Source organism: Ruditapes philippinarum, unplaced genomic scaffold, assembly GCF_026571515.1.
Source record: "Ruditapes philippinarum isolate M1 unplaced genomic scaffold, ASM2657151v2 ctg627_1_1_1_1, whole genome shotgun sequence".
Classification (NCBI taxonomy): Eukaryota; Metazoa; Mollusca; class Bivalvia; order Venerida; family Veneridae; genus Ruditapes; species Ruditapes philippinarum.
This window is the reverse complement of record NW_026854864.1, coordinates 363511-390698: the sequence shown is the minus strand read 5'-3', so window position 1 is coordinate 390698 and position 27188 is coordinate 363511. Positions and strand designations below refer to the sequence as shown.

The 27188-nt window shown below is 33.1% G+C and overlaps 1 protein-coding gene across 2 annotated transcripts; it reads left to right on the top strand.

The window, feature by feature from the left end:
* The first annotated feature begins 322 nt into the window (after positions 1-322).
* On the top strand, positions 323-27188 carry LOC132741353 (lipid droplet-regulating VLDL assembly factor AUP1-like). Of its 2 annotated transcripts, none has more exons than XM_060729505.1 (11): positions 323-475; positions 8490-8624; positions 9686-9839; positions 10769-10880; positions 15771-15880; positions 16516-16631; positions 18148-18317; positions 18634-18786; positions 19652-19773; positions 21351-21494; positions 22985-27188. In XM_060729505.1, exons 1-10 carry the CDS (start codon positions 441-443, stop codon positions 21480-21482), a joined length of 1239 nt encoding a protein of 412 aa, XP_060585488.1. In that variant the 5' UTR covers positions 323-440; the 3' UTR covers positions 21483-21494; positions 22985-27188. The 2 variants fall into 2 exon arrangements, with proteins under 2 accessions (XP_060585488.1, XP_060585487.1); XM_060729504.1 differs by having other exon boundaries at positions 21351-21504.

Here is a 27188-nt window from a genome sequence, read left to right as displayed (position 1 = left end):
TAAAGATGTTTTTATTGATCAGTATCTTTAAATATTCAAATTATCTTTACCTTTGTAATGCAAAACAGTTCACACCTAGATCTATATGTGAAAATATATTTCTCTGCTTTTGCTATGTACAGTAGACTTTTTAGAATTTAACGATTTTCAAATTCAAAGACTGAAAGAGAGCCATATAACCTGGGACATAAGATAACTTACTCGTAAAACAGAAGCATAAAATACTGCATTTTTTTTGCAGCATATATGTTTGTTCCTCTCTAAAAAACCTAAGGTTTAAAACTACAAAATTATATCGCAGTGTTCTATCACCAATCGAACTCACCTAACGAAGACTACAACAATGCATCAGAAAAATGTCTGCGCCCATGTTCAGTAGTTTTCAAGTAATTTGGGCATATTTTTGATTGTTTCTTACAGCTCTCTTTGTATTTTGCAAGATGGTTGAAATAAACGAACTAGTGACAGTAACAAGGTAACGTAACATTGTAACATACCTGTGAAAAATCTGTTGAACTATCGTTTTATGCTCTACAACAGACAGGCAGACATAAAAAGTTAATAAAGTTTCCTTTTAAAAGGAAAGGCTTGCACAGTTGTGCCTTCATCCCAACCCTTTAAAAAAAATTTTTTTTGTTTCAATTCATTATCACAATTTTTTTGAATTACGGTATTTGTATATCATAAACGGTTTATTTAGTTGTTGTTTTTTTTTGTTTTTGTTTTTTTTGAAAAACGAATATTTTTGTCAAAACGATTTGAAATCTATTCTCTATTGTATAAAACTAATTAAGAAAATGATCAATCGTAAAAATACTAACGTGGAGATCTATCTATACAAGTGTGCACATTTCATTTCCCCTTTTTCGCAGAGTAATCATTCGTTTGCTTTATAGACAAGTAAATGCACTAAAAGTAAAATACTTCGTTACGTGGTACCAATTAATAAGCATATATCAACTATGTTACACGATCACAAATACGATGCGCTATCTGTAGTTCAGCACGTGGCAAGGTTAATGATATGCATGAGCTATTTTTAGATTACCTCACCAAGAAGTTGAATTGCGTTCAGTAGATCTAAATATAACTCGATCATGCGTGATTTGGTAAGCAGGACCACCCTTTGAAGACTACTACAGTCACCATTCTCTATTGTATAAAACTAATACAGACAAAAAAAAAACAATTATAAAAGAAACTAACTTTTGCGTCTTGAAAAACAATTGAAACGGAACAATTTCCTTTATAATTTATTACGGTTTAAACCGATAAATCAAGTAAAAATAGAAATCCTATTTATATAAACAAACTGGGATTACGGAAGTAACTAAAATAGCTTAGATTTCCGTAATATAACTTCGTCTGATTCCGCGGTATGACGGAATCGCCCGAATTGTCACGATTGCAATCGGAACTACATCGGCTATTATCATTAATCCGAAGAGTGACGGAAAAGGCCCAAAAGTTGCGATTGGCACGATTGCAGCTGGTTTCCCGTTCAATCATGCACTAACAATTGGAAACAGGAAACCACCTTACCGGAACAAGTTATTCAAAACAAATGGCTTTAAATGAGTTTAAAATGTCAAGTTTTACTATAGACAATTCGGGCAATTGATTTTGAAACCCTTTTCAAATATGAGTATGATGATAAATACTAAATATAAACATAGAAATACAACTACATTCATTGGAATCTGGTAGAATGATTTGCACAGTTACAGTTTTAGGTCTAAGTGGATTTAGGTCTACAATTGACACATTTTTCAATAAGTATATATCAAGTATTGATAGAAAAAAATAGAAATATATCATTTGAATATTCTTTCAAAATATTTCTGGAACAAATGATAATATGAAAAAGGCAAAGCCTTAAAGCGAGCTCGATTTTCTTTTATCAATTTTCTTTTACCGTAAAATAGTTTAAAATAATCGTTCATTTTTATTTTACACAATCCGTTTTAAAATTGTCATTCGGTATTTTATACACTGCTTCCGTTTATTCTGGTTCCCATTTAAGTGCGCAGGACACCAGTCTACGCTTCCGTTTTCAATCAGAGAACATCCGTCATCGGCTTTTATCGTTATCTTGTAATTTGAAAAGTTGCGATGTGTCAATTCAGTACTTTGGACGAAAGTTTTCAAAACCATAACTATCTAGCAGCACGGGTTTATATTACAGGGATCGGACACTCCCAGTTAACCCTATATAAATGCTTATATATCTTGTCGTGCACCCGATAAAGGTACATCGATCGATAATTTACCGGCGCGAAGCGTAAATGCCCGTTCGCAACGGATACTTACTTTACAAAATACCATATATAGCTTTTTCATTTATTATCCGATTTTGGAAATTTAAAGTTTATTTTGAAGAAAAGTACTTGGTTAATTCAAATATCTAATTTATTTTTTAAAGGTACAGTTTATCTGTCCGCAACGACGGTTAAAAAATTATCTTGACGAAATCCGTGGTAAATTTACATTTTTTATATAAAAAGCAGGTATTTGAAATTTATTATTACGGTACCATAATATTTTCAGTTTCAAAACAAAATAGAAGCCGATGTAAGTTATTCACAGATGATCAAAGATGCAATATTTAAGATTTATTGGGTTATGTAGTCAAATTTATTAACGCACAATTGTTTTACGGGTAATGTATTCATACATGTGACATCCCGGCGGGATTTAAAAAAATCCCGATATTTCAACACTGATCCCGATTCCCGATATTACAACTTGAATTCCCGATATTTAAAAAAAAATCAACATAAAAAAAATCAAACACAGCACCTGTATCTAAAATGTAAACCGTGCCTCCGGGCATTGATTGTTATCTGTCCATATCCTAAATTATAGCGGATTAAATGTTGAGTCCCTAATTGACAGCAAGGTGACGTAATAAACAGTTCCAATACCCAAAGTTATTCTCACGTGTTTAACTTATCACGTGTCGTGTGTCAGTCAATTGACCTCTTTTTAGGTATTACACGCTACGTCATCAACACTACCCTGTAAATTTACATGTATGAATTCGGCTCAACCTTTGATTTTCTTTGATTAGTGCCGCACTGATAAAGATAAAAGGTGAGCAGAATCATTTAAAGGGGATCATTCAAAACCTGTTTAAGATGTCTAATTAACCTATTTTTAGTGAGTGGGTAATTTTTTGTTTTGTTTAGGAATTACACAATCATCGAGGCAAAAATGTGGATTAAATTAACGGAATGATTCTTGCATTTATTTTGAGTCTTCTACTTATGTTACGTTATTTAACTGTCATAGTCTTATGTTCATGAATAGTTGTTGCACATTTTCAAATAGCTTATGTTTAATTATTGAAAGACTGAAAAGAAATATAATTCTTCAAACTGAAAATAATGAAATGTGAAAGTGTCACTGTTTTAGAAATAGCCTGTATGACTACACTTATTTATTTATCTATTTATTTATTATATGCCCGAAAGAATTTCGGGCATATTATGTTATACCCCCGGGCGTCCGTCCGTCCGTCCGTCTGTCTATCCGTCCGTCCGTCTGTCCGTCCGTCCGTTAGCAATTTGGTTTCCGGAGCATAACTTAAGTTCCATTTGGCCCACAACATTCAAACTTCATAGGATGATTGTCCATATTGAGTAGAAGACCCCTATTGATTTTGGGGTCACAAGGTCAAAGGTCAAGCTCACTTTGACCCTAAAACTGAAAACAGTTTCCGGAGCATAACTTAAGTTCCATTTGGCCCACAGTGTTCAAACTTCATAGGATGATTGTCCATATTGGGTAGAAGACCCCTATTGATTTTGGGGTCACAAGGTCAAAGGTCAAGGTCACTATGACCTTAAAACTGATAACAGTTTCCGGAGCATAACTTAAGGTCCATTTGGCCGCCAGTGTTCAAACTTCATAGGATGCTAGTCCATTTTGGGTAGAAGACCCCTATTGATTTTGGGGTCACAAGGTCAAAGGTCAAGGTCACCATGACCTTAAAACTGAAAACAGTTTCCGGAGCATAACTTAAGTTCCATTTGGCCGACAGTGTTCAAACTTCATAGGATGATTGTCCATATTGGGTAGAAGACCCCTATTGATTTTGGGGTCACAAGGTCAAAGGTCAAGGTCACTATGACCTTAAAACTGAAAACAGTTGTCGGAACATAACTTAAGTTCTATTTGCCTGACAGTGTTCAAACTTCATAGGATGATTGTCCATATTGGGTAGGAGACCCCTATTGATTTTGGGGTCACAAGGTCAAAGGTCAAGGTCACTATTACTTTAAAACTGAAAAAAGTTTCCAGAGCATAACTTAAGGTCTATTTGTCCCACAATATTCAAACTTCAGAGGATTATTGTCCATATTGGGTAAAGACCCCTATTGATTTTGGGGTCACAATGTCAAAGGTCAAGGTCACTTTTACTTTAAAACTGAAAAAAGTTTCCAGAACATAACTTACTTTCTATTTGGCCCATAGTGTTGAAACTTCATAGGATGATTGTCCATATTGGGTAGAAGACCCCTATTGATTTTGGGGTCACACGGTCAAAGTTCAAGGTAGCTATTACCTCAAAACTAAAAACAGTTTCCAGAGCATAACTGAAGTTCCATTTGGCCCACAATATTCAAATTTTATAGGAGGATTGCTATTTGAAGGAGGTAATACTTTATTTAATTTATGTAATGTCTTACAAATGCTTCATCCTTAGAAAAGAAAAAAAACACTTTCTGGCATATAATGCTCCGCCTAGCGGTGCTCTTGTTTTTTTTGTGAAATAAATTAATATTGATCAACAAAAAAATCATAAAAAGTATAATCATTAAAGGATATCGAGGGTAATATAGATTCTTTGAACCAAATGTGCCAAACACGCATTGAAATTCAAGTTGAAATAAAAATCCAGTTTTGAGCCTCAAAATCCAGCTGAAAATCCAGATTTGGCCCATTTTATTTGTCACATGTATGTGTATTGCGACCTTTACACGTGAAGAAAATTTATTCATTTTTTAGTACAAAATATTGCCGAGATTGTCAATATTGCCATATTCATAGAATATTTAAATTGCATTCATCATTTATATCATTATTATTTTTTGTAAATCTGTTTTCAAATGTCGGTGCAGTGAAGTAGACAATCATCGTAACAGTAAAGTTCTCTCGTGTGGCTGTCTCGATTCCGGCCTTTTTAATGTCACTCGTATATTTTAATCCGTATATTTTAATTATTCTTTTTATTTGAATGCCTGTAGAAAGATATTTATTATACTTTTTAATGTAACGCTAGAAAAACAATAAAAATCTTTACAGTTTGAGTCAGTATTTTGCGAAATAAAAGTAACTGTTGATTATTTTTTACACATCGCTTAAATTTCTTTCAAGTTTAATTACGTTTGAAGGGGGGTAAGTGATAATTAAAAAACTTTATTTCCAAACTTTCATTACAAGGTTACATGTGATAATTGCAACACTCAATCTTCAAAAACAAATATAATTTGAATGTATATTTTGTATATGCGCGGTCTTTAACTACAGTCCATGGCATATGTGGTAAGAAAATGATTCTGAAGAGGATATATATATAAATACAATGTAAATCTATTTTCTTTATTAACATTTATAAATGAAATTGAAAATATACAACTAAATTTGTATAGTCCTTTCTCTGAAAAATAATGAAAATAAACATGTGATAAATAAATCATTTGACGTGAATTGTTTAGGATATCTATGAAAATATTATGTTTCAAAATAAAAAATAATATTATAAAACAGCTGTTCTCTATGCCAATAAAAGTTTCTTCCTTGCCAATCTAATGAATTCATCTATATAGGAATGCTTGTCTAGAATGATCTAAAAATATATTTAATACACTTATTAGTAGAATATTTACTATATTTATAAAATAAATTATACAGGTAATCAAATAAAAAATGTACAAATCATTTGGAAATAATTCTGAGAAATAAAGACACATTTAAAACATGAATTTCTTTAAAAGTTTTTTAGCAATCAAGAAACATTTTTTTGCAATGCCATCATTAAACCATGTAAAAAATAAATATCTTATTCTGTATCGCGGTAATAATTCGTGCTTGAAGTAAAAGGGCGGCAAAGTGTAGAGAGTATGCCTAAACAATAGGCGAATATTTTTTAAATTAGGTACTTTTTAACTAAGCATTGCAGCGTTCTATCAGCATATTTTCATATAATAATACTTTAGCGACACAAAATAATACTGTATCAATACATTCATATGTGTATAATTTTTCACAAAGCTGCAATAACACCACATACTTCGGTGAAAATCTGTCATATTTCGTACTCCGCACGTTCCGCCATCTCATTCTGTCAACCTTTATCCGATTCCGCGCATGCGCGCGACGGGACTTTAAGCTAAACGAAAGTGTCCGATCATTGTAATATAAATCCGTGCTAGCAGGTACTCCCAATACCGTAAAGCTCGCTTTGCTCGTCGAGCTCGCTACTAAATACTTTCAACATAAATAATATGAATAAGACAAAATTTTAAAGCCAACTCTTCGACAGACATTATAGTACATTATAATTTAAACCCATCAGGTATGAAGGTAAACAAACGTTTCACTATTTAGACGGTTCACACCTAGACATTTGACTACCAAATGGGAGTAAACTGTCTTCAAGACATTTCGCTCCCTTTTTATACCAAAATTATTCTGATACTTAATGATATACTTATATAGACCTTAAATTTAACAAGAGCTGCCGGTAGGACAGCAACGCTTGACTATTCTTAGTGCTTGATAGTAATTAAAAGAGCCTTGATAATGTAAAATTTTCTAAGTTAACAAAAAGGCAAAAATTTAAATGAGACATTAAATTGGATTTCCCTTTGATAATGAAAATTAATTTGTTGACTTTCCCAATAAACATCTTTAAAAAAATGGGAGAAAAATGTCCATACTATTGACAACGTTGGAGTGAAATGTCTATGTGTGAACAGTCTTGGGAGTGAAAGGTCTCAATAGTGAAATGTCTTGGGAGTGAAACGTCTGGCATTCAACCCATCGGCAGCTACTTATTTTATGTTTTCAAACATGTAGAACAATTTTTTTTTAGGGGGGGGGGGGGGGGGGGGGGGGGGGGAGGGAACCAGGACAACTATGATCAATATAACTTGACGAATTATTAAATTACAAGTAACAAATCCTAAACCTTGCCCACTATTAGAGAGGCAGTTTTCCCTCAACCCTTAGCTCAACACAGACCCATCTATAGGCTGATGATGGAAACCAAATTCGGGAAGGGAACAAGAGGTATCACTAAAATACGCAACAGAGATTATTTTGGCGGAAATATTGTTTGCAAAGCAGGCAAAACGTGTGCAACATGTAATTCATGAAAATAATAAATATTAAATTTATAAAACAGATTAACTAAGTGAAAAAAAGTATGTTTATTTTAAAACTATTCACAAATATTTGCAATAGGTTATTTTGAAGGATTCTGTGCCCGACGATTCTTCTCTTTTGCCTAGATTGTGTCCCATACCTAGATTCTAGGCAAATATGCAATCTTTTGTTAATTCAAGTAGTTTAGTCTTTTATAAATTTATAATAATCAATTTATTCATGACTATTATTTGATATTACAGACATATTTTCGCTATTAATTTGTAAAATAACAGACAGTTCGTCCTCAAAATCATTTGAACATTTTGCAATTCGCACCAATATTTAAATGGACATATTCTCGGCACATATTGTCTTGAATTTATTTTAAGTTTACCAATCACTTCAATTTCTGTTATTATCCAATTTATTTTGCTTCGACCAGACGTTTCATTCTAGTGTCGCAACAGACAAACATTTCCGAATTTCAGACACATACCAAGAACATGGGGAGAAATTTGATTAGTGTTTCGGATATTCAACTGTAATAGAGAACGATTTTCAATTCTGATTTTCTACATTACCTGTGACTGTTCACATCATTTGGCGGCGCCTTTGATGTGCAGCATCAACATTTAACTTGTACAAGATTGAAACATTTAAGATGATGCATGATAATGTTAATATAACATTTTGGAAACTTTATAAAGTTTCATAAAACTTACGTATATCGTATATGTACATTAAAGTGGCATTTATAATACTTGTTTTGTCTTTCTACTGTTTGTTCACTTTATTCCCTTTGATGGGCATAATGTCACTTTAATCTGGAGGTGTGGTGCTTTAATCTCAAAGCACACAAAAATAACAAATTTCAAATAGTTTATACATGTATACAGGATCTATAGATCTTTCATTGGTTGCCATATAATATAAAAAAAATTCAATCAAGTTTGAAAAATTGGTGTAAGCTTTAAAACAATATTTATAATATATATTAATAAGTTATTCCAATACATGTATAATGTACCAGTATATGTTCTAGAAGTAATGGTGGCACACTCATTGAACAGACTTTAGTCATTGCCGTTTATGTTTTTCTTGCCTTATGTTTTAAGGTTTCCAGATGGATTCAAGTTTGCTCTGATGATTCTGTATTTCCCAATCGGGGTGTTCCTCATTGTATGCAGAATTTTAATTGCCATACATACATACATTATTGTGTGTTTATTTCCGAGGGGTGCAGCTAGACGGTGAGTTAAACTAATTTTTGTTTTTATTCTCATTCATGGTTTACTACTACCCTAATATGCATGTCCCTCTTTGTTCATTTGAACCTGCTGGAATCCAAAAGTAATTAGCCTTGGCCTCCAGTACAGCGCCAGGCCAGGTCAGCTCCCACATCCATGACGAGGCATGAAATATTTTGGTTATTTCTAATGAAACTGAATACTTCTTTGCTACTTTGTATAAAAATTCAACTTAATAACTGATCTATGGCCGTTAAATATTATTTTTGAGGGGGAATTTTTTCGGTTTTAGGGGGGAAAAAATGCACTATTTTACTGGGGGAATGCCAGGGGCCCATATTGTAAAGCCACTTTTCATTGGATGATCATTACATTTATACAACCTATATACACTTCAGTTTATGAAGTAATTTTCATTTTACCTAAAATTATGGAATTTTATTGTACTATTTATTAATTCATTTGATTACATTTTGACAAATTATATGGTTATGCATTCTTTTGCAATATTATCTTCACCAAGCAGCTTGGGTAAGGTTAGTTCACAGATATTTGAGTTTTTTATACTGTAAAAATGTTTATACATTATGTTTATATGTTTATAACTAGCTTTATTGTTTACAATTACTAGGAATGTTTATATTAATGAGTCACGCTTGTGGTAATACATTGTAACTTAAGTATGGATTCAGTACTTACAACAAGTTGTATGATAACTTCCGCCACTTAAACTAGCTAAACAAATAATTCATTAAGTTAGTTAAAGCTTTGTGTCAGAAATGTTGGAAGTACCACAGACTTGAAAATAGTAACTTTATGTTATGTCAGAATTTATAAAACCATTTATAACAAAGAACACAGATCTGTTGTAGAATTTAAAAAAACAGTAGGTCATATTTTTATAGTCTTTAGAACCACAAATCTTTTGGAAATGTAGCTGAATAGGGCTCTCACATGACAAAAATCAACATGAATGTCAATATTGAATCTCAGCAATGTTTATCAATCAGACATGGTACATTGTGGAATCAAGTACATTTTTCATGGATTTGAATGTATTTCAGGCAGTTTGTGCGTGGCATGTTAGGAGTGTTGGGTATTCATATTTGGGTAGAAGAAGATCCGAGCCCGCAGCAGGAGACTCCAAAAGTTCTTGTAGCAAATTATACATCAGTCCTCGATCATATAGTCATTGATGTGGTCATCAGTCATTTTGTGGTAGGTTTGTTTACAGGAGAAAATTTACATGATTTTGGGAAATATGACCTATGGCTTTGCCCTTGGAATTGGGAATTTTAGCAGTGTTATGTTCAAAATTTGAATTTTTCATTTTGTTGCCCAGATGAAATATGATAAATATTGTCCATATCTATTGATGAATATAGCTACACATTTTACAACAATAACTTTCTTTGGCACATCAGATTCTGTTTTGATTGGGACATTGTCTAAGAATTGGGGAGAAAAGATATACATGTATATTCAAGTAGGAAAATGATGAGTTATACTGAAGAAACTGGATTATTTCTTGAATTTGAAATAATCTTAGAGGTCTATGAATTGCCGAACATGTGTCACACTGAAGCTAAGGTGTTTATCATGATTTTATGACCTGATAGTCTGATAGACCCGAATCTGTCCATTTATCTGAGAAAGGAGACTCGGGTAAACAATAGAAAGGGACTTAGTTTATACAAATTTATTTTAGTTTGTGTCAGAAGCTATAAACTTATTTAAACACTCTTAAAGCCATTCCTGTAACCAACCAGTTCTAAGCAATGAGTGTAAAAAATTGTAGCATAGGGAAACAACGTCTTGCCTCTTACAGGGTTTGAACCCATGTGGTCGGAAGTTCTTAGATTGCTAGTCTGCCATGTTAACCACTCAGTCATGTCACCACTGGTCTTTATACAGGTTCAAATAAGGTTTAAATAAAGGTTTATTGTATTTAAATTTCTAAGAATAGTCTAACAAACTTAAGTCACAAAAATGGCATTATATGCTTAAAATGAAAGAATGAGGATAAAAAAATATTTTGGAGAATAAATTGAAAATAGAGATTCTTATGTCCAGAGAGTATATAAAAGTCATTTTATGCTGTGTACTAGAAAAATATATTTTTTCCAATGTTTTACAAATACTTCCAGCCTTATCACAGTAATGTACCAAAAGTGTTCCAGTGGTTGCTAGGTTACAAAGACCTTACATCTCCACAAGGAAAACAACAATTTCTAGAGAATGTGAAGAAGTTTGTACAAGGTGAGCTACTTTGAAATTATGATTATAATTTTGTTTTAAAATATATTTTAAGGTAATCATATATTAAATTTATGTAATTTTTATGCCCCTGGGCATGCAGTAATTAAACCGTCCGTACATCCATCTGTCCGTATGAGGTTAACCTAAAACAGCAAGTTGGAGTTTTCTTAAGTACTACAATGTACCTATACCAATGGCTTCATACTTTACACACTTACCAGTCAACACAATGTACATGGTCTGGGCAAGTTACATAACTATGGCTTCCATTTTTAGCTCACCTGTCACTTTGTGACAGGGTGAGCTTTTGTGATCGCTTTTCGTCCGGCTTCCGTAAACTTTTACTTTAAATGACATCTCCTCATAAACCACTTAGCCAATTTCATCCAAACTTCACAGGAATGTTCCTTTGGTGGTCACCTTTGAAAATTGTTCAAAGAATTTAATTCCATGCAGAACTCTGGTTGCCATGGCAACCAAAAGAAATTTTTTTAAATATCTTCTAAAAAACCCAAAGAGCTAGAGCTTAGATATTTGGCATGAAACTTCTTCTATTGAGTATCTACCAAATTTGTTCAAATGAAAGCCCTTGGGTCAAAATTGGCCCGCCCCAGGGGGTCATTGATTTTCCCTATAATTATGTATATAGTAAAAACTTAAAAAAATCTTTTTTTAAAGAACCCAAAGAGCTAGAGCTAAGATATTTAGCATGAAACATCTTCTAATTGGTGTCTACCTAGTTTGTTGAAATTAGAGCCCTGGGTCAAAATTGGCCCGCCCCAGGGGGTCATTGATTTTCCCTATATGAATATAGTAAAAACTTAAAAATCTTCTTTTAAAGAACCCAAAGAGCTAGAGCTAAAATATTTAGCATGAAACATGTTCTAATGGATGTCTACCTAGTTTGTTCAAATAAGAGCCCTTGGTCAAAATTGACCCCACCCCGGGGGACATTGATTTTCCTTATATGTGTATAGCAAAAACTTAAAAATCTTTTTTGAAAATACCCAAATAGCTAGAGTGTAGATATTAAGCATGAAACATCTTCTAGTTAGTGTCTACAAAAATTGTTCAAATAAAAGCCCTGGGGTCAAAACTGGCCCTGCCCCAGTTGTGTAATTGTTTTTAAATATATGTGTAAAGAAAAAACTTAAAAAATTTTCTTTAAAAAAATTCAACGAGCTAGACCTTAGATGTTTAACATGAAACATCTTCTAATGGGTGTGTACCAAGTTTGTTCAAATAAAAGCCCTGGGGTTTAAACTGGCCCCGCTTAGGGGGGGGGGGGGGGGCTATATACAGGTGAGCGACTTCAGGGCCATCATGGCCCTCTTGTTACCAAGTTATTGCCATTTTCAGCACTTACAAAATGAATAATTGGTTAACCTAAAACTGCAAGTTGGATAAATCTTAAGTTCTATCTATACTAATAGCTTCATTATTACCACACTTACTTATCAATACAAAATACATGATATTGCCAAGTTATATAACTGTGTCATCCATATTTCCCAGTTATTTCCTTTTGTATCACTTTGAAAATAGGACCTTGTATGGTTAATGACTTCATTTATTTAATATTTTTGGCCGGGTTGCACAGGTGCAAACCCGGGTTATAGTATGGTGAATGTCGGGCGGATGGCGGGCGGGGAAAAAATTTTCGTAACAGTTTTCTCAACAACTACATATCACAGCCTCTTGATATTTGGTATACAGCATAAACACATGGTACCATACCGTGGGATTCGATTTCAGGTCTGTCGCTCATCCACTTCCTGTTTATCCACTTAGTTAAATTAGTTAGATTTTTTGACATTAATGGTCAATGGTAGGAAATTTTCGTAACAGTTTTCTCAGCAACTACTTTTCACAGCCTCTTGATATTTGGTATACAGCATAAACAAATGGTACCATACCGTGGGATTCGATTTCAGGTCTGTCGCTCATCCACTTCCTGTTTATCCACTTAGTTAAATTAGTTAGATTTTTTGACATTAATGGTAGGAAATTTTCGTAACAGTTTTCTCAGCAACTACTTTTCACAGCCTCTTGATATTTGGCATACAGCATTGACACATGGTCCCATACCGTGGGATTGGATTTCAGGTCTGTCGCTCATCCACTTCCTGTTTATCCACTTTGTTAAACTAGTTAGATTTTTCAACATTAATGGTCAATGGTAGGAAATTTTCGTAACAGTTTTCTCAGCAACTACTTATCACAGCCTCTTGATATTTGGCATACAGCATTGATACATGGTCCCATACTGTGGGATTTGATTTCAGGTCTGTTGCTCATCCACTTCCCGTTTATCCACTTAGTTAAATTAGTTAGATTTTTCGACATTAATGGTCAATGGTAGGAAATTTTTGTAACAGTTTTCTCAGCAACTACTTATCACAGCCTCTTGATATTTGGCATACAGCATTGACACATGGTTCAATACTGTGGGATTGGATTCAGGTCTGTCGCTCATCCACTTCCTGTTTATCCACTTAGTTAAATTAGTTAGATTTTTCGACATTAATTGTCAATGGTAGGAAATTTTCGTAACAGTTTTCTCAGCAACTACTTATCACAGTCTCTTGATATTTGGCATACAGCATTGACACATTGTCCCATACCGTGGGATTTGATTTCAGGTCTGTCGCTCATCCACTTCCCGTTTATCCACTTAGTTAAATTAGTTAGATTTTTCGACATTAATGGTCAATGGTAGGAAATTTTTGTAACAGTTTTCTCAGCAACTACTTATCACAGCCTCTTGATATTTGGCATACAGCATTGACACATGGTTCCATACTGTGGGATTGGATTTCAGGTCTGTCGCTCATCCACTTCCTGTTTATCCACTTAGTTAAATTAGTTAGATTTTTCGACATTAATGGTCAATGGTAGGAAATTTTCGTAACAGTTTTCTCAGCAACTACTTATCACAGTCTCTTGATATTTGGCATACAGCATTGACACATTGTCCCATACCGTGGGATTTGATTTCAGGTCTGTCGCTCATTCACTTCCTGTTTATCCACTTAGTTAAATTAGTTAGATTTTTCGACATTAATTGTCAATGGTAGGAAATTTTCGTAACAGTTTTCTCAGCAACTACTTATCACAGCCTCTTGATATTTGGCATGCAGCATTGACACAATTGGTCCCATACTGTGGGATTTGATTTCAAGTCTGCAGCTCATCCACTTCCTGTTCACTTTAATGGTCAATGGTAGGAAATTTTCGTAACATTTTTCTCAGAAACTACTAATCACAGCCTCTTGATATTTGGCATACATCATTGACACATGGTCCCATAATGTGGGATTCGATTTTAGGTGTGTAGCTAATCCACTTCCTGTTTACCAACTGAATTAAATTTTCGACATTAATGGTTCAATGGAAAAAATTTTTTGTAACATCACAGCCTCATGATATTTTGTGTACAAATGCAACCAGGCCTTTTCTGTCTTTGACCCATTTTTCATATTGGATAGGTGAATACCTTAAATGGTCCTCAAATTTTGTATGGAGAAAGGGTTCCCTAGGGTCAAGGTCACTGGTGTAAAAAACAAATTTAAACATTTTTGCTCATACCACGCCCGTTTAACTCACAACGAGTGTAAAATGTCCATCGGTAAAAAATGTTGTGAGCAACTTCCGTTCCTCATTGTGAGCACCCATCTATGACGTGTGACACGATAAACAAGATGAGTTTTTCATAGTTTTTGAAGATTACAGACATTTATGTAAAAATATCAGAATGCAGTTAGCTAGCGATGTGTTTTCCGAGTATGCACATGTAAAGATATTGCCTGTTGGTGGACAATTTGATGGAAATACCGTGCGATGCAGTCACTCGGGGTAGCTGGAAAACTGGAGACAACTTCTCTCCGGACCAAATTTAACATTGAAAACGTCCATTCTGGTGACGTTTTGTGCATTCTAACCTAAAACAGATGCCCACAAGTCTTCAGCGTAAATTATTACCTGAGAGTCTTCATAGAAACGAAGATATACCCTTTTTGCTTTAATCCTCCTTGTGAGCACCATTTTTACTGTTGGACATTTTACACTCGTTGTGAGTTAAACGGGCGTTCATACAGCCTTTATTTTTAAGTTGATGTCATTCATGTTTAATTAATACATACAGCGCAGGGAGGTTCTCTCCCTTTAAGTTTAGTTAGGGGCCATTTGGGTCAAGGTCACCGATGTTAAAAATATCTTTTTATACTTATACAGGTACATTAATTAACCTTATTCTATTGACAGATGTCTTCTATATTTGGTAGGAATATAAAAAAAAAAAATTTCTTCTGATGGAGTTAGGGGTCAGATGGGTCAAGGTCACCAGTGCTAAGATGGGTCAAGGTCACCAGTGCTAAAAATAGATTTTTACACTCATACAGCCTTTATTTATTGACAGATGTTTTTCATATTTAGTAGGAAGATAACTAGTATGGTATTCTTCTTTCTGATTAAGGTAGGGGTCTGTGGGTCAAGGTCACCAGTGCAAAAAATCTATTTTTTACAATTTTGCACATATAGCCTTTATTTATTGATAGAAGTATTTCATATTTGGTAAGAAGATAACTTAAATGGTATTCTTTCTTTGGATGGAATTAAGGGTCAGTTGGGTCAAGGTCATCAGTGCTAAAAATAGATTTTTACACTATTGCCCATACAGCCTTTATTTATTTGCAAATTAATTTCATATTGGTAGGAAGATAACTTACATGATAGTCTTCTTTTTGATTGAGGTAGGGGTGAGTGGGTTAAGGTCAAAGATTCCGAAGATAGATTTCTACATAATTGCTTATACAGCCATTATTTTTTGACTGATGTTTTTCTTTATATACTATGATATACTGATAAAAGCAACTATTGTTTATATTACAGAGCAAGAATTTCCTATTTTAATGCAGCCAGAAGGTGTTCCTACTAACAATAATCTCGGACTTCTCAAGTTTAACACACAAGCTTTTGAATTGGAATTACCTGTTCAGCCGGTATTTCATATACTTTTATTTCATATTATTATAAAACCTAGTCTGTTAGATTATAATTTGTTATATATAAGCATTTATATCATCCATATGGACATACCCTTCCTTGACCTTTAACTTTTTCAACCTTTACTTATCTGATTCAGCATACCCAAAATGTGTAAAATATACCAAGATACCACTTGTATAACAAAATGTCTCTGTCTCTAGCATCTTATAAAGGGCCAAATTCTAAAAATAAGTCCTCTAAAAATTCTTGCTTTAAGTTGAAACTTAATAATTTCAGCTATCTCTGGACCAAAACAGTCATCACTTCAGCTTGTCCTACCAAAGAGAAATAGGAAGAGTTTTTGTACTCAGCCTGGCATTGGCTCCGCAATCAAATATTGGAACTTCACCTGTGATTATTACTGTTGAGCACTGAGGAGGTTCTAGTGTGCTGTCTTACGAATAGCTCTTGTTTTTTGGGTTTTTTTTTTTTTTTCAGAAAATTTTAATATATGCAAACAGTGGAGACCATGATCAGACAGTGGAGATGTGCACTGGTAGCATTTGTAGAATCAGTTGCTTTATCATTATTGAATTGTGTTAATAATCTTAATGTTTTTGTTTATTTAAAATGAATGATATAATTACAGGTATCTGTTCATATGTCAAGGCTGTCATTTCCATGTGCATTGACAACTATAGATGGTCCTAGATGGACTGACGTACTCTGGTGTTTCTTCACACCTGTAACTGTATTTAAACTAAAGTAAGTTATCATGAAGATTGATGATCCTTAATTTGTGACATATATGTCCCTCCCAAATGTAGGTTTAAATTCTTTCAGGGACTTAAGTCTTAGATTAAAGAAGGTCCACTGAGGTCCAAACAAACTTAACACATAAAATTTGAAAATCTTATATCGATCAACTTGGGCACTTAAAATGGGAAATATGACAATTAAGAAATATACTCAAAATTATATTGAAAATCAATATTAAGTCTGATTGTTAGGCCAATTTATTTAATCTTATGTCATTTTTGTGTCGCCTCTACGGAGTAGTGGCGACATATAGGGATCACTTCTCCGTCGTCCGTCTGTCTGTCTGTCCGCACTCACAGGAGAGTAAGTATGTGGCTAGAGGGACAATAGGTAACTGTTCTTTCTCTTTGATGTCATTCATTCCGTAATGCTTTTATGTGGCTATTTTCTTTTGCGTGGCTAAAAAGAACAATAGAGAGAACAATAGAGTAGCCATAATTACTGTCCTGTGAGAACTTCCATCTGTCCATCCGTCCGTCACAAAACTTGTCCGGACTACTCCTCATAAACTACTGGTGCGATTTCATCCAAACTTTACAGGAATGATCAGTACCAAGTCTAGTTGTGCATATTGTCAGCATTTTCCGGTTCAATGATTTTTGTCAGAGTTATGGCCCTTTAATAATTTTTAATTCTAAAGTTTGTCCGAACTACTTCTCTTATACCACTAATGCAATTTCAATGAAACTTTACAGGATTGATCTGTAGCTCAAGTCCTTGCGCATATTGCACGGGTTTTCCGGTTGAATGATTTTTGGCCGAGTTATGGCCCTTTGATAAAAGGTGTTTTTTTCTGTGTGTTGCCAGATACACAAAAGCTTGTCCGGACTACTCCTCATAAACTACTGGTGCAATTTCATCCAAACTTTACAGGAATGATCAGTACCAAGTCTAGTTGTGCATATTGTCAGCATTTTCCGGTTCAATGATTTTTGTCAGAGTTATGGCCCTTTAATAATTTTTATTTTTAAAGTTTGTCCAGACTACTTCTCTTATACCACTTATGCAATTTCAATGAAACTTTACAGGATTGATCTGTAGCTCAAGTCCTTGCGCATATTGCACGGGTTTTCTGGTTGAATGATTTTTGGCCGAGTTATGGCCCTTTGATAAAAAGGTGTTTTTTTCTGTGTGTTGCCAGATACGCAAAAGCTTGTCCAGACTACTCCTCATAAACTACTGGTGCAATTTTATCCAAACTTTACAGGAATGATCAGTACCAAGTCTAGTTGTGCACTGTCCGTCTGTCTGTCCGTCTGTCACAAAATTTGTCCCAACATGAAATTGGCCATCATGAGGCGACACATGTGATTACTGATCGCTCTTGTATTCTTGACTCGAGTGAAACATTTTGTCGATTAATGCAAAAATGAACAGGTTGTATGTATGTCTTCATTAAATTGACCATGTTTTTATATGAAAATTTACCCATGTTATGTAAAATATATTTCATCATTATCAGAACACATCCTGTAATGAAGAAGGCAGAGGAAGAGACTGTGGAAGATTTCATAGAGAGAGTCCGGTCAGTTATAGCGGGTGCTTTAAACCTTGAGTTGACGGAATATACTGCCGCTGATATATATGAATATCGCAAAAAATTAAAATCGGTACCACAAGCTCAGCAAAGAGGTAAGGGATGAAGCTTCTTTGTCGCTAAATTTGAGCCTCTATAATAGCTGAAAACTGTTGTTGATTATAATGCAGCTTTCATGTGAATTATAGCTTACTTATCATTCAGTCAAGTAGAGTACCCATTAAGAGTAAAAAAAATGCTGAGAGAGTTACGTTTGGTCTTCATTGACCATTAAAGCTAAAAGTTCCCATATAACCTTTAACTATGTGACTTAAAACTCAACAGATATTTTCTTTCTTTCCATCTGTATTGACTGATAGAAATGTATATACATAGTGGTATTTTGGTAAAATTGGTTTCTTATCATTAAAGCCAAACAACCTGCTCAAACAAGCCAAAACATCACAGGTGGAAACAATTCAGGAAGTTGTTTTGATAGTGTTGATGCTGAGTTATGCAAAATGGTTCAACAAGTGAAGGATGTATTGCCACAAGTTCCTGTTACAGCTGTGAAAAAAGACTTGGGTAATGACTGTTACTATTATTATGTATTTGAATAATAAAGTGTGCATAGTGTTAAATGTTAAATTCACAATGGCTTGTGGTAAAAGTCCCTGACTGTGAATTCCTTGAAACTCTTATGCTGTGGGTAGAAATTCAGCTAAGGATTTAATATTTGAAAAAGGTTGCTAGTTCAGCTTGAGTGCCCACTTGTGCCTGAAATAATGCATGACTAGGCATCTTACATTGTATTCCACCAGTAAAGATGAAATGTCACAATGTGTTGTAAATCTATGTGATCAGACATGCCACTAAAAGAAAGGTAATGCAAAATGGTTAAATAATTCCCTGATATATCATTTTAGTTATAATAGTTTTACACTGATAATAATTGAATTACACAGATTTTGTATCAATTGTTGTCTTATTTTAAGCAGTTTATGAGAAATATAAGTTAGTATTTATTTGTCAGGTCTTATATAGAAATTGCAAGAGAAGGAAGTCGGGCCAGAAAACATTTTTTTTTTTGTGCAAAGAGCAATGAAATAAAAATGTATGTAAACATTGATTTTGTCCATGAGAGATAAGAAAAATTACAACATTTTAAATCATGACAGATGCAAATTCATCAGAAGCACTGTAAGAGTCCAGCTCGCACACTCAAGCATTCAAATGCAAATGAACACAATACTCAAAAACATTGAGTTAAAGAAACCTTACACATTTGCTCAGAGGTTGTATTTATAGTAGTGGAGACAGGTGAAGTGTGCATGTAGTCACTTATAATACACTTGCTCAGAGGTTGTATTTATAGTAGTGGAGACAGGTGAAGTGTGCATGTAGTCACTTATAATACAAGATAAATTCATGTTTTGATGATAATTTATAGAGCTTACAAAAGATGTAGATGTTACAATATCTAACATATTAGAGGGTCGTGTTGTATACAGTGCTGAAACAGAGGAGACAGCAACTAGCCAGACACAGTCAACATCTTTATTACCTGATAAGGTGGGTGATTAGTATTACTATATCTTGCCTGCACATCCATGCAGTCTGATCCAGGTTGTATATACTTGGTAGTCTAATCTTTAGCTTGACTAGTCAAAGAATAGAGAGAGCTATTGTACTCACCCTGACATCGGCATCACACTTTGGGTAAGTTTTGGTGTGCAAGTTGGTATCTCCAAAAGTACTGAAGAGAATAGGTTAAAACTTCAAACACTTGTTCTCTGTAATTATCTAACATGATGGGCACAGGTCCCATAACTTTGAATTACATTTCACGGAATATGCCATTTTTCATACTGTCAAGCACTGAGAATAGTCAAGCATGCTGTCTTATGGACAGCTCTCTTTGTATTTTGTTATTGAAATCCCTTAAAATTTAAATCGACTGGTCCAAATTCAAGACAAAGCACAGTATACAAATGTATAAGGTTTAAAGTTACACTGAGTGTTGAGTGACAATTTACAGTTCTTGACTGTTTAGATTGCAAGGATGACAAGCCTATTACACAAATACACAAATTTGTATAATGGACATGATCCGCTTTGACCTCGGAACTGTCTATTGTTAATGTAGGGAATTTCTATATTGAATTCTAAAAATAAGCAACTAACAGTATGGAGTTTGGTCAGACTTTATCAACTTGTAACCTTTTCTGACTCTGTACTGGTGTCAAACAGTCAATTAGTTATGGCATTAAAGCTTAAATAAATAGTACATGTCACATGTTTAGTCCAAATAATTTTCTTTGCTACATAAATTGCTGAAAGATTGATTAATTCAGAAATGGTTTCTGAGAGAATCATCTTTATCTTTAATTAAGTTAATAATAAAACAAAATCTAGACCGTGTCTGCAAGGGTATTTTAATAAGTGAGTTAAAGGTATGGCACAGCCGAGTCAGTAGTTAACACTTCAGACTAGTACTATAAGGATTGCTGGCTGCATGGGTTCAAACCCTGTCAGGGTCAATTTGTTGTTTCGGTGAGCAAGAAACTTAACACTCATTGCTTAGTGCTGGATGGTTCCAGGAGCTGATTTGAGAGTGTTCCAATAAGCTTATAGCTTCCAACACAATTGAACTAAAATAAATTTGTATAAACTAAACTAAAGATATGGACATTATGTTTGTTCACATTTCTTTTGCCTCAGTTGACATTGTTGTAGCTTGACATATATATGTGGCAAAAAAAGCAGACGACAAATTGTGTAAGTAAATTTATAACTGTTTATATATGTGGCAAAAAAAGCAGACGACAAATTGTGTAAGTAAATTTATAACTGTTTATGTATGTGGCAAAAAAAGCAGACGACAAATTGTGTAAGTAAATTTATAACTGTTTATGTATGTTTCAAAAAAAGCAGACGACAAATTGTGTAAGTAAATTTATAACTGTTGATGTATGTTTCAAAAAAAGCAGACGACAAATTGTGTAAGTAAATTTATAACTGTTTATGTATGTTTCAAAAAAAGCAGACGACAAATTGTGTAAGTAAATTTAAAACTGTTTATGTATGTTTCAAAAAAAGCAGACGACAAATTGTGTAAGTAAATTTATAACTGTTTATGTATGTTTCAGGATACAACATTATTTAAAGCTAGTTCATTTTCTCGGAATCCATCTGACCGACATTTATCTCTGGAAGACAGGAAGAAGTTGATGCTTGAAACGGCCCGACTTCGATATAAACAGAAACATGGCATGCTCTAGCAATAGTTATATGTATATAGTGGTATTAAATATTTATGTTTTTCACTAAGTCATATACATAACTATTTTAGTGTACAAGACTGCAGATGAAAATTTATTTAGTGTTGTATTTTTCTTTTAAGACATCTTCTCTCCTTGTTCCTTTATTAGATCTTCCTCCCAAAATTTTAAAAACTGATTTAAGAAATAATTTCAGTCGTAAATTTTATTATTATGATTTTGCAAGAGTTATGACAATTTTGAATAATTATCCTGTTAAAATACACCAAAACAACACATATTTTTAATAAGGCAAAATCAGTTGAATTAATTAGTCTTTTTGCCAGAGAAACATGTAAGTGTTATGCTCAAAATTTTATAGCATTTGGTCATTTTTGTTTTTATAGAACTTTTGAATATGTTTAAACTGGATAATGTCAGCATAATCAAGGTATGAATTGTAAAAATGAGCCGTGTCATGACAAAACCAACATAATGGGTTTGCGAAAAGCATGGATCCAGACTAGCCTGTGCATCCGTGCAGTCTGATCAGGATCCATGCTGTTCGCTTACAAACTCTATAACAAGTAGACAAACTGATAGTGAACAGCATGGATCCTGATCAGACTGCGCGGATGCAAACCCATTATGTTGGTTTTGTCATGACGCGGCTCAAATGTAGGCTATTATTCTGAAGTGAAAGGTGTGCTGAAGTTTGTATTTTTCGTTTTCCTTTGTTACATATGAATATTGGGATATTCCTCTTTGTGGCTGAGTGGCTAAGGTCACTGACTTTAATTTACTTGCATCTCTCTGCTTTGGATATAAATCCCTTAGGAGACATAGATTACTTTTTAGGCAAAATCAGTTGAATTAATTAGTCTTTTTGCCAGAGAAACATGTAAGTGTTATGCTCAAGTAAACTATCAATCTAAATATACCAAAGGCCTGTTCCACTAGGGTGCCCGATCGTTCCTGAAATAATGCACAGAGAAGCAACTGAAGTCTTCCTCTGCCAGAAAAAGCTGGAAAATCCCCATTTCATATCAGCAATGTTGGTTTGATTTAAACCCAACCCCTATTCTTCTTGAGGAGATTTTGTAACGATTCATTCCATGAGCTAATATCAATAATTACCCAGGTAGTGCCAATATCAATAATTACACAGGTAGTGCTTTATCTTATAACTTTGGGCATTTCACATTTAAATTTTAATTTATAAGTTTCCTCAGAATGTAATAAGGATGTTATATTATAGTAAAAATGGCCTCAAATATAATTCAGTTATTTTATAGCAAATTATTTTAAGAATTGTATACTTGGTCTGATTATATGTGGATAAATTGTACATGTTGTATGAATGAAAGAAATTTGTTGGAAGTTTGATCTTCGCCTTTGGTATAACTATAGCTGTTAAAGTGACATGCCTGCAGATTTTTGCTAAATAAAATTTTATGAAAATTTAGTGTTTAATCGTCATCAATCTGAATTTCTTTAGAACTGTCTATCATCAATTTTTTTAGGGGTAACAAGAATAAGATTTGAAGTTGTGTCAGCCACCATGTAGAACATGAACAGACTACACAACTGTGCAGGCCAGTATAGCTGTGTTCTAGTGGCAATGGTTCATCTCAACAGGGTAACTAAAGGCCAAATTGTTAGAATATTGTCAAATAAATAAGTACAGTAATTTAAGCCAACAAGATGCATAAAAAATCAAAATAAATTTCATAAATTTGATCAAATATGTAAAAAATAGCCCACAATTTGTTATGAACAGCACAGGAATATTATGACAAAAATACTCCATTTGAGCGGCATCATGACAAAACCAACATAATGGGTTTGCGACTAGCATGGATCCATGCTGGTCGCTAACACACTATGTTGGTTTTGTCGTGACGCGGCTCATTTATATTTTGCATGTGAAACGTTATAAGGCATGTGAACATTTTATACATTTTTAAACTGAAGATTAACATTTCTCGTCTGGAGGTTTGCAGTTTTAAAATGCCTACATATACAGTAGAACTTTGGTACATCAAGGTTGAAGTGGCTTCAGTAAAAACTTTGAGACATTGGGACATAGGCTTGTGTATTGGACTGAATTTTTTGACAAAATTGTGTTAGAGAATGGGTATTTGATAATTGCAAAATGTGTTCTTTTGCAACACAGGTCAACTGTTTTAATTATTTCATAGTAAATTTGCATTTTTTCCAACTGATTTGCAAACAAACAGACAAATATAGTCATTAATGTTATGAGTGAATATTGATACATTTAGTTAATGTAAAGAAATGTTTTGCCATCATATTACATTGTTTAGTTATGTCATGATACAAATAGGGATATACATTGTATATATGTCATACATTGTTTAAATGATGTAATACAAGTCCTAAATGATGTTATAATACACTGAACAAACTTATTAAAATTCCTACCACATATTTTGATCAATGTGAAAATACCTTTAATATACCGTAATACACAAATCTAACAAAAAGATTACCCTTGAGGTTAATGTATTTTATCCAAAATATAGGATATTTAATATAATTACAAGGGTTTGTATGATGAGTTATGTTCAGTGTTTATTATATAAATGATGTAATATTTTATAATATATTGTGTAAATCATACATGTAGGTTTTACATTATATTTACATTATATTCATTAATTGATACATGTCCTTCATTGTATGAATGATTAATGTCAAACCTTGTATAAATAACGTAATTGTATCACATGTCATTATGTCATATTATGTATAAATCATGAGAAATATTTTATATATGAGTCAAATGGTATTTGACATTACGACACAAGACTGTTAAGTGAATTGGTCTATAATGGAATGTCTGTAATACAATGAATAATTATATTGTTAGTATTTAGTATTATACCTGTAAACAAACCACAAAAATAATTATACATGAAAGTTGTAGTAAGTGTGAGATACATAATCCGATATTATATAATTGAGCCGCGTCATGACAAAACCAACATAATGCGATTGCGACCAGCATGGATCCAGACCAGCCTGCGCATCCGCGCAGTCTGATCAGGATCCATGTTGTTCGCTATCAGTTTCTCTACTTGTAATAGAGCTGGTAAGCGAACAGCATGGATCCTGATCAGACTGCGCGGATGTGAGGCTGGTCTGGATCCTTGCTGGTCGCAAACCCGTCATGTTGGTTTTGTCGTGACCCGGCTCACATATATTTATATAGCAGTTCTAAAACAAAAAGTTATTATTCATTATTCATCAGATAAATCGTCATTCTAAATCACTTAAAACTTTATCAACATTTTTTTTTCAAGCAGCACTCTATAAGAATTTGTTTTTATCAATATTTAAAATACTAATGGAAAATGTACCCACTGTAGACCTATCCACTTTAATAACATTTCATTGAATGTATTCTGATGTAAATATGTTCCCTGCATTGCAATGCATTTATGTTTTATCATTTATTACATAAATGATGTACAATAATGTTATACATAGCATGAATTATTTTAATTCAATTATTTTGTACAATATTTCCTTACATTACATAAGGAATGTTAAGTTCTCTTGACTTCTGTATAACTGGTGTAAAAAATTACTACTTTGAATGATGATGATGATCTTTAAGTCATGGAATCAATATAGATATATATTTAAAAGAAATTTTCAATCTGTAACTGCATAATGTGTATAACATTGAATAAAATATGTAAAAATGTATATACAGTATTGCATAAATTACATGTATATTAGAACTCATTTATAACAATGACAAATTATGTACAAATACGTACATCATTGCCTCAATTATGTACAAATGTGTACATCATTGAATTAATTATGTACAAATATGTACACCATTGCATTAATTATGTAGAAAATATGTCTGACATTGCAACATGCATTGCATAAATGGTAAAAGATATGTGCTACATTGTATAAATGGTAAAATATTTATCTTTTACATTGCATATATGATAATAAAATAGTGTCCCTACTCTGTTTAAATAATGTTAAATATATAATGATATACAAGGTTTAAGACCTGATCTTTAAGCATAAATGATGTAAACATAATTATGCATGCTATCTTCTTTTCACTAAAAAAGTGTGAACAGAGTTTAAAATGTAACCATTATTTTTAAAAGTGTGACAAAATCTAGCATGTTATGAAATATTTGAATAAAACTGTTTGTTAACAAGCTAGAGACCATTCTATTTTCTAGTAAAGACTGCTACAAATACCTGCATTGTTTTTCTTCTGAATTATCAGTGGTTATGTTAATATATGTGAGAAATCTGTGAGAAGTTTACAGTTTTAGGTCATGGTGAGTTATTAGCCAGAAAATGTTAGGCTTTGGTCATAACTCTGCAGTTAGAAAAATCAAACTGTCTTTTTAACAATTAGAATAAGTGTGTTTATAATGTAAGCTTTGTTGAAATTTCGGTTTGTGTTTACAATGTTTATAAGTATTCTTTTAAAATGTTTCACAAAATTTGAAGTGTCATGTAGAATGGTTTACTTGTGACAGAAGGTGTTTTTTTTACACAAGCATACCATTGTTTAAATTGTTATTTCAATAAATTGTTTTTGTTAGAAGATACTGAATGCTTTTATGTTTTTTTTTCTATTTCACTTTTATTTTTACTCATTTTTTCTTCTAAATTTGAAGTAGTTGTCAATTATTTATTATGTATATCAGCCTTTGAATAAAATTATGTTACTGCCAGTTGTGACTTAATTGAAAATTATGATTGCTTTCCATTGTTTATGGATGGATTTTTTGATTGTCAGCATGTTGAAATGTATGTTTCTCATTGGAAAACATGTGATGGTCACTTATGCATGTATGTTGGTAGTGTGCAATTTCTTAACTTGTTATGTTTTCATTCTAGAAGTAATTTCTTCATGTTAGTAGTATTTTCCAAAAATGTACACTAAAAATTACAGGATGATGTCAGTTTTTTTTTTAAAAAAGATTTTTTATTAAAATCAGCAGCATTAGTTATTATTTCATTTTCATTTGCTTTAGCTCTATAAAGTTTGTCAGACTTTACAGAAAGTATCTGTTAGTGCTGTGATGCAAGTGATTAATGTTAAAGATTTGAGCTGAGTCATGACAAAACCAACATAATAGGTTTGCAACCAGCATGGATCCAGACCAGCCTGCGCATCCGCGCAGTCTGATCAGGATCCATGCTGTTCGCTATCAGTTTCTCTACTTGTAATAGGGTTTGTAATCGAACAACATTGATCCTGATCAGACTGCGCGGATGCGCAGGCTGGTCTGGATCCATGCTGGTTGCAAACCCATTATGTTGGTTTTTTGTCATATCACGGCTCTTTTTTTTTCAAGCAGCATTTTTAAAGAAAATCCAAATGATACATTTCTATTGTTTTTATCAATATTTGAAATACTAATGGAAAATGTTCCCATTGTAGATACTTTTTAAACATTATTAGGTATTGCATAACATTTAAGTAACTTTTTTTTTGCAATTTGATTTTGAAATGTGTATATGAGACGTTATTCAGAATGTAAATTGTTGTATATATGCAAGGTGCTGCATTACATTTGATGAAACCATGTAATTTGGTCATTAAGTTCTATAAAGTATATTATCATTATCATAAATTTATGCCTGAATGTAACATTTTCATCTTTAGATGGTTACCTTTTTTGTCGGATAAATAAAATCTCAATAACCAAA